This window comes from Macrosteles quadrilineatus, unplaced genomic scaffold (assembly GCF_028750875.1).
Source record: "Macrosteles quadrilineatus isolate MER2022 unplaced genomic scaffold, UCM_ALF_1.0 Scaffold_8__2_contigs__length_117827958, whole genome shotgun sequence".
Lineage (NCBI taxonomy): Eukaryota > Metazoa > Arthropoda > Insecta > Hemiptera > Cicadellidae > Macrosteles > Macrosteles quadrilineatus.
This window is the reverse complement of record NW_026542601.1, coordinates 103,389,329-103,398,240: the sequence shown is the minus strand read 5'-3', so window position 1 is coordinate 103,398,240 and position 8,912 is coordinate 103,389,329. Positions and strand designations below refer to the sequence as shown.

Genomic DNA, 8,912 nt, shown 5'->3' with positions numbered 1-8,912 from the left:
GTGATAGTGGAGAGGGGAGCGCAACACATGTGCAGCATGTGCAACATGTGTTCAGTGTCCAACATGATCTCTCTGATGCTGATCGTTAGTGATTTTGTTCAACATTATTTATATCGCAGGATATGTGAATTTTTAAATTTGATTGAAGAAGACAACGATTCAGACACAGACTCGGAATTTGGGGTCAATTGGGGACCAGGAGGGTGGAACGGGTGGAACGAGGTGGATATTGGGGACTGGGGGGAGTGGAGTGACAGTGGTAGTAGTGATTCAGGAGTTGAGATTTTGGTGAGTTTTTTGAATTTTAAACCCATATGGAAGTGTATCATAATTGCTACCATGTTTCCTTTTTGGTCCAGTAATTTTAAACTGTTTGACCTCACTGATTGTAACTATATTCCTATCCTTTGTTCGTCTGATTCTATTTTCCTCAATGTCCATTGTTTGTGCAGCATCACCAAGGACCATCTCTTTCAAACTGTCAAATCCAATCTTTTTAGAAGTTTTCATGTTTAATGTAAGCCCTTTTACTTTACAAACGGGAATCAATTTTTGTTTGTTTGTTGACCACACGAGGTATGCATAGGTTTTTGGTCCTCCAGATACAAACTCTGTTATATATGAACCTGGTCCATACTCGGCCAACTCATCGGTCATTTCCCCTAGATAATCTCCCGTGGGAACTCTATACAAACCGCCCTTGTATACATACAATACAGAATCAGTATCATAATACAACACTTGACCACCCAAGGCATCTAGATGCTCATAGAGCTTCAATCTCGCTTGGGCAGTAGTGTAAGCTGCCACCACAACATTAACATTTTGCAATGGCTCACCAACCTCATCAATGTACTCCCAGCTGACAACAACAACCTCGTCATTGACAATCTGTACTCTATTTACATCAATTTCAGGGCTAGTTAACATTTTGAAAAGTGTTTTTGGGTCCCTGACAATCGTAGCTTTGGTCTGATTTTCACGCTGTCCAAATTTTCCCCAAAACGAGTTCAACATCAGTTTAGCCAATGACCTCAAGCCACCATTCTTTACAATTTTGTCTTTTTCCAGCTGGACACCCTCTTTTTTAAAATAGTCGTCAATGTACTTGTTTTTGTCCTCGTCTGTTTCACACCAACCCGGGAACCCGGATGCTTCCTGTTTCATTTTTAAAAATTTATTTATAAAGTCAGTAAACAATCCCCCATTTTCATATGTGGCTACCTTATACTCCCAAAGTTCATACATGTCGAGTACAACATAACCCTTTTCTACGGCTTTACGAACTTCGTCCATGGTCCAGGTCCCAATAAGTGCTCTGTCACCACTTTCGTGGTCGCAATCACTTTGAATCTGACCATCTCCACAAGTCGCGCACAAAACAAACATTAACTTGTCATTCATTTTGGCCGGGAGCACAGGATGGTAAAGATCGCGTGGTGGGAGTACTTTACACTTCAATAGGCCTTCGACATTAAGACCTCTCTGCCTACACTCTCTATCACCTACATAGATCGTTGGATGGTCTACAGGGTACTTGCCATATTTACATACCCAGGGATAGAGAGAGCATACATCCACGTATTCAATGGTTTCCCCTTCAGCGCATTTGTGATAGGTTTTAGCATTACCGGTTCGGCCCCCAAAAAATGCTTGCCTCGGGTTCAGAGGTAAATTGTTGAGGATCGGCAACTTTTCTAGGTGTTTCAGGTTTTCCGTCTTTTTTAACTTTCTAAATTCACATTCCCACATTTGTACGACGTTATCGCCCAACTTTGCTATTTTAGTTTTAGTCCGTTCATATCGCAAGTGAAGTGAGTCAGAGGGATCCTCTTTCAAAGCAAGTTCACGGTCGTAGGGAAAGCATTTGGGGCAGCCATGGAAGTAGCAGCCTTGAAATTCGTAAATATTTTGACCATCATACCCATCAACTTTCATTCCATTGATCTTAACTTCTTTTCCACGGCCAGCGTGTTCAATTCTAACTCCACGTTTCTCCTCTTCCCACGATAGCCACTGTAACGCGATTGCCGATTGAGCGTCTGTAAGCCTATAACCGTTTTTAGGAACGATGCCGATAGTATTTTTCTTCAAAAAGTTCCGACGGAAGGCCAGGTTACAAGCACTGGCAATGGTTACAGCCTCGAGAAACGGGTCCACATTACACTCTTCCAGGAAAATTGAACGGAACTTTAAACAAGCTTGGGCTAGGATATCAACATCCGAGATACAGTACTCGAGGATTTCTTTTTTAAAGTCAAATGTAACGCGGTTTGCAACCTGATTATTATACCAGTTTTCAAAATCTTTGTGTGATTTTTCAAACATAGATTCTGGACAGTAAAACTCCTTTGCTGGCATAGGGCCCACATAATTTTGATTCTCAAGGGTGTTGAAAAGGTGGGGAAAATAGCCTTTCTTCTTTTCTGGAGGCAGGTCAAATGCTTTAGGTAGTGCAGCAAGAGGCATAGGGAAATAACTAAGTGAATCAACAAACCTCACATTGTCAATTTCCATCAAAATTACCTTAGTTCCCCGCATTACAAGTTTCGGGGTGAACTTTGTATCTTCTAGCACATACTTGAGCAAAAATTGGAAGTCAAAGCCCTGCCCATTGTGTGCAATTACACAGACATCTTTGAAATTTTTACGGACCTGCATCACATAGTCCATGAACTGAGTGACCGGTTCAGATTTAAAGACTCTTGTTCGATTTTTACAAGCCATACAAAATTTAGCCTCAATACACTGATAGCAAAACTGTTGTGACACACACAAGTTTACTTGATGCAATTTAGACTCGGGATCTGAGGGCAGGGACTCATCTTGACGGGTTTCCAAGTCAAAGAAAATAAACAGAAAATCTTTTGACTTTGGCTTTCTCGTGTCAGGCTTCATATAACATTTGTGATTAGGGTCTTCAAAAGAACCACACGGTTTACAATATACTTCGCCACATTTGTGAGGCTTGGACCGTTCTCTAATCCAAACCAGTTTCCCACAATCGAGACATTTCTTTACATTTTTACACTTGTCAGCTTCATGCGCGATAAAACATCCCTGATTTTTATAAGTCATGTTACATTTAGGGCACAGAACACCACCATTTTCCTCTACACAAGGAGGTGAAATGGTCTGACACTGTGAGCAGATGTTTGAGCAGCGGTGGGCTCCTTTGTGATCATAGGGTACATGGCATGCTTCACAAAAATATGTACAAACAAAAGCAGCAGTCAAACTATTAATCACATTGTAGTGACCTTCGTGAAACAGTAAATTTAGTGTGAATTTTGCATTTTCTAAATTTCCCTCAAAGTAGACATCGCGACCTTTGCTATCATAGTTGTACACGACAATTTTGTAGTTTGTTAAAAACCCCTGAAATTTTTCAAGTTCCGGGATCCCAGCTCCACCCTCTGGAATTTCAACCCTAGCTCGACGCACAAGTTCCTGAGCCCTAACTGTTTGCCTATTTGCCCTATCCTTTCTAACTGCATTATAGTCAGGATCTTTAGTTACATTGGCCATAGCCACTACAATTGCACGGGGAAGACACAATTTATCTTTATTATTTATAACAACAATTCCCCGTCTTGCCTTGCATTCCTCATCAAACGTATTGTAAAACCCTGGTCTTACCCTTCCAGAACCTACAGGAAGGTTAATTCTAGTGCATTCCACTTTAAAGGTGTCGGTAGATTTTATGGATTCAGAGTTTGATTGCACAATACCACCAAAGATTTGCCACAAAACGTTTTCATCAATTTCAGTAGCCGGACGAAAATTTACATAGCCGGGTGCTTTTGATTTCAAGTTGAGACTCTCCAAGGTAAATCCAAGTTGATCATTTTCAAAAGCTTGTTCTTTCATACTATTTACAATTTGTGCAAACCCCTGTCTCAACCAATCAATCTCATTAGTTTCTGGAGGCGGATTGGTGAATTTAAATACAGTTTTACTCCCATACAATCTAAATTTATTTACATAAGTTTGATCAGTACTTATTAAATTAACAGGCTCAACTACTTTTACGGGTTCAACTACTTCATCAGATACGTTATCGGCCATACTAACATCCATCGTCGTCAAATGCCTAGAGCAAAGTACAAGATACGCGGAGACACAAGATCTAGAGGGGGCACAGTCTGCGCGCGCACACAGCTAAATATAGCACACCGATTGCACACAACAACACTGAGACACAAGATGTGGTGGGGACACAGCTGCGCGCACACAAAGCTGAATATAGCACACCGATTGCGCAATACGTTACAATAAAGAAACAAAGTTCACTTACCACTGATATACCGTAAATAATCAAACTAACATTTAACACTAGAAATAACTTGCAAACATAACCTCAAAACATCAAACACAAGAACACACGTCCAACACGTTCAATTGCCAAGAGCAAAGTGAAAGAAAATAAGTACTGAAAAGTTTAAATAGCAAAAATTGGCCAATCACACAAAAGATCACCTATTTATAACCAATCAGGTACAAGCTTATTACAACCAATCAGCAACCAGGATACACACCTTTAACACTTCCTTGTTTTGTTACAGAACCGTGACGATGAAGAAGAAGAAGAAGATTTATAGTATTTGTAAATATTTTTAAACATATGTAAATATAAATCGTAGATATAGTGGCATTAAAACATATTTTAAATCAAACAATCTGTGTAATTATTCAGGACACATAACTCAGTGGAGGCTATTTCATTTGGCAAGAGTTAATCATTACAGAGGTTATATCAGTTGGCGGGAACCTACGCAATACGTAAAGTGAAGCTTGGCGGGAAGGTAAGGTTACGTTGTTTGGCTCGGAAATAAAAATAAGGTTACGTCACTTGGCGGGAAGGTGAGGTTTTTTTCATTTGGCGCAAAAGTCACTTGGCGGGAAGGTGATTTTTTCATTTGGTACAAAAGTGAGGTTATGTTACTTGGCGGGAAGGTGATTTTTTTCGTTTGGCGCGAAAGTGAGGTTATGTCACTTGGCGGGAAGGTAAGGTTCTTTTTTCGTTTGGCGGGAATTGGTGAAGAAGAAGTCAGGTTTTTTCGTTTGGCGCGAAAATAAAAGTAAGGTTATGTTACTTGGCGGGAAGGAGAGTGTTTTTTTTCGTTCGGTGCAAAAGTTAGGTTATGTTACTTGGCGGGAAGGTGATTTTTTTCGTTTGGCGCGAAAACAAAAGTGAGGTTAGACCACGTGGGACACCAGAGAGCGACCACGTGGGACAAAAGGGGGCGTGGCTTAGGGGGAGGGGTGGGGATGAAATGCTGCTCTCTGATTGGTGGCCTGAAGTACAGCGTATCCTACTGTTGCAACCGTCAAAATACTGTAAAAGTTCACGCGGGGGTTTTAGGTTTCCAAAACTATCAAAATAGTATACATTGTCTTTTATTTTTCTGAAGCATACCCAGTGAGTACCGTTGCCAAAACTAGTATCCAAGTTTACAATTGCTGACTCGTTTTGTTTTGGTGATCTAGGTAGATCGTCTCTCATATAAACTCCTCTAAAGTGCGGTATACGAAGTTCTTTAGCATAATACAGTAAATCATAATTAGTCAACGGCTTTATTGGGATCGAGCTTTTTTTTTACCACATCTTTTCTTTGTTTTCTTCTTACCACCCCCATGTTTTGGGTACGGTCTTAGATACAACCCCTTGCCCTTGGTAGACACTCTACGTTTCACCACTCGTCTCTTCTTTTTACCTCCCCCTAATTTGGTTTTAGCTCGCATGGCCGTTGTAACCGTCCAAGCCGCAGCTTTTTCACCTAAAGACGCGTCTGATGATTTAAATCTACGCCAAGCCCGTTCTGCCAACTCCTTATCAGCTTGGTGTCGATGCTCGTTGTCTTTATACTGTGAATACACAATGTCGTGCTGCTTGCACGCTTCGTCTAAACCGTTGATACCTTTATCACCTCTAGCAAGTCTTTTTTTAAGATTTGAACCAATGCCGCAGTAGTTATAACCGGGTAAATGTGCCTCAAAAGGTACCAAATCAATAGCTTTGTTCAAAATGGTTGATATCAAACCTCTTCCTTTGACGGACCGTCTACGTTTGAGGGATGTTTTCCTCTTAACTGCCATTTTACGACTGACCACTAACACTTGTTAGGTTGTTCTAAATAGATCATCCCAGCTGGATGTCCCGTGGACAATCCGTGTATTCCAATCTTCTAAATTAGGGAAACTAGCCCTTCCCTTATTCAATTGTTTGAACAGTGTATATGCTAATTCTGCGACAACTTCTTTGACATATTGTTTAGTCGCAGCATCGCTCAGTCCCTGTGGATTCCCTACATTGGTTAACCGTTTACCTCTAACATCCCAGTTTTTATCTTTGAATAAAATAGAATTATCCTGTAGATATTGTAAAGTAATTACATCGTGAACGTGAGATGGATCAGCAACCTGTCCTAACCGTTTATGCTTAAAATTCCATGCAAGTGTACCCTGTATTGGTAAACGATTGTCCATATATTGTTTGTTTACAGCATCTCCGCCTTTGATTGGAGGTGCCAAGTTTTGGATTACCGTGTTTTTAACGTCAAAAGCCCCGTTTTTATTTTTTTGTAAAGCGTTCTTATTGAAGTACTCGAGATTTACAGCATCTTTGTCACTTACCGGAGAAGCTACATTATGTATAACCTTCTGTTTTGCATCAAACAATCTATTTTCACCTAAAACTATCGCGTTTTCCTTAAGAAATGATAAATTAATAGCATCTCCGTCTCCTTTCGGCGAAGCAACATCCTGCAGTCTGTATTGATGGATTGAATATGCTGTTGCGTCAGAAAGTTTTAACGGAGTGTGCAGATCTACGTATTGTTTCGATACAGCATCATGAATGTCAATTGGTGCAGCCATATTGCATACACGTGAGTTTTGAGCATCAAAATGACCACTCTGCTTGGTCATACAATTCAAAAACGAATTTGAATGAGTTTTAAAGTTGATCGCATCTAGGCTATCGTATGGGTCTTCAACATTGCATAATCTTTTACCCTGAATATTAAAGTCCCCCGTTTCCGTTAATTCAAAGCCGATCCCTTTTGGCCCAGGGAGAGCCTTTTCCTTTTTTGTGTAACGTCCGAACTTGTCTATACCCATTGTGAAAGTGACTTAAATCTACTATTACCTGCTCCCCTTATATATCCGGCTTCGTGTAGCTCCTCTACAATATTAAGAATCTCATTACCATGTGAGGTGTTACCAGTTTCAGCTGATGCCACCAACAGTTTAAGTCTATCTACTAATTCGTTGGGATTATCCCAATGCACTATATCGCGAGACTTTGTACTTTTCCACGATATTCCTCTACCCTGTTTATTAATGGGAAACAGATCTTTGATCACGTGTCTATATTTTAAATTGTTGTCTCGTCTTATTTGATTGTGAAAGTCATAACCTTTTTTGTGAGCATTTGTCGCGATTAAAATACTCTTATATGTAGTTAGGTCGTCTTGTGTATACACATCACTGTTTGGTAGTCTTTTAAATAACAGTTCGTATATTCCCTCAGTAGGTGGATATCGTGTGTTGTTAATAATAATAGTGCCGTCAGTATCAAACTCTACCACCTTATCCCCAACCAACAACGTTTTTCCATTTTCACCCAACCGTGGACCATAGTCATGGTCTATAGTTCTATTTTTTCCGCCGACGTCTTTTATAAACTGTGTCATATACTTTTTAGTCAATGAGTTATGAAATTGTTCCTCGATGTATTTAGATGCGGTTTGAAATCCTGATGGAGACGAAACAACCTCTTCCAACTGACTAGTTTCAGCTCTAGGCGTTGATATGGCTTCTGGTTTAAATGGTCGACCAATATAATCATCGTCATCACTCTCATAATCCATCGGTTCATCTGTAGAAAGCTGTTCAACTTTGACTTCGGTTTTGGGTTCTACATTCTTTAGCTCTCTTATTAATGGTTTGTATTGCTTTTCTAATAATCTTTCACTCTCTACACTACCATCTTTAAACTGTCTAAACTTACGTCTAACAGCTTCTTTTAACTCTGCTATTTGCAGGGTCAGATGTTTATTCTTCCGCGTCATCTTTGATAATGAGCTCTACACACTGCGACTCTTAAGGTAATTCAACCTGTCGAAAAAATAATGCACGTTTTTTATGGTTACGCAAGTAGCGCACCACTTTTCTCAAAGATATACCAGAATTAATATCGATATCTCGGTAGTATCTTTTTGACACTGTATCAAATTGTGGAATAATATAATTTTTCGACCAATCACGAAAAACATATGTCCTTTTCCATCCGTCTCTCCATTGTGGTATTTCCGCAACGGTATACCGCTCAGTGTTGTCACTTTTTTCCATATATCTCTGTAAAAATGATATTGGTCGTTTCATCTTGTTGTGATGTAACAAAAACGAATTTAATAGCCAAAATTCACTAGGATTTGCACCTGTGAACTCGCGCCATTGATCAAACAGCTGACGGTTGGTTATCGTATATACACCGTTATTAAAGCTTATTCCAAAGTGTTTGCTATATTGTTGTAAAGTTGGTAACGCAGCCTTTAAAAATTCCGTTGTAAATAGTCCTTGACACAGATTATTTACACCAGCATAGGGCTTACCACGAGAGCCCGAAGGTATAGGTGGTACTGGACCATACGCAACATTATAACTCACATCAATATGGCATTTTGATACAATTGCAGTTCTGTATATTGTTAGAGGGGATCGTATAGGTAGAGACCGTTCAGTTAATACTATACATCTAGCTGCATGTGGAATGTTGCAACCATACTCAAGCATTCTTAGGTATATCTGTGTAAAGTTTATGCTACCGTGACGGTTGCGCAATGGTAAAACATTGCCAAACATATCAGGAAACGGGCGATATCTTGAAATCATATTATGAGATTCTC

General features: G+C 39.8%; 2 protein-coding genes across 2 annotated transcripts; both read right to left on the bottom strand.

The window, feature by feature from the left end:
- Positions 1 to 270: 270 nt before the first annotated feature.
- LOC129000629 (uncharacterized) lies at positions 271 to 6,099 on the bottom strand. The gene is made up of 4 exons (XM_054427591.1): positions 5,604 to 6,099; positions 4,177 to 4,239; positions 713 to 2,918; positions 271 to 478 (listed from the first exon to the last, which is right to left on the bottom strand). The coding sequence occupies exons 1-4, from the start codon at positions 6,097 to 6,099 to the stop codon at positions 271 to 273; spliced, it is 2,973 nt and encodes a 990-aa protein (XP_054283566.1).
- A 1,013-nt stretch (positions 6,100 to 7,112) lies between these two features.
- Positions 7,113 to 8,075, bottom strand: LOC129000628 (uncharacterized). Its single transcript, XM_054427590.1, has one exon. The coding sequence runs from the start codon at positions 8,073 to 8,075 to the stop codon at positions 7,113 to 7,115; it is 963 nt and encodes a 320-aa protein (XP_054283565.1).
- Positions 8,076 to 8,912: the final 837 nt, after the last annotated feature.

Coding starts and splice junctions, on each gene's coding strand:
- LOC129000629 (XM_054427591.1), bottom strand. CDS start 6,099: ATGGCAGTTAAGAGGAAAACATCCCTCAAACGTAGACGGTCCGTCAAA. Junction 2,919..4,176: donor AGTGTTGTTGTGTGCAATCG/GTGTGCTATATT, acceptor GTTCTTTTGAAG/ACCCTAATCACAAATGTTAT. Junction 479..712: donor TATGATACTGATTCTGTATT/GTATGTATACAA, acceptor TGGATTTGACAG/TTTGAAAGAGATGGTCCTTG.
- LOC129000628 (XM_054427590.1), bottom strand. CDS start 8,075: ATGACGCGGAAGAATAAACATCTGACCCTGCAAATAGCAGAGTTAAAA.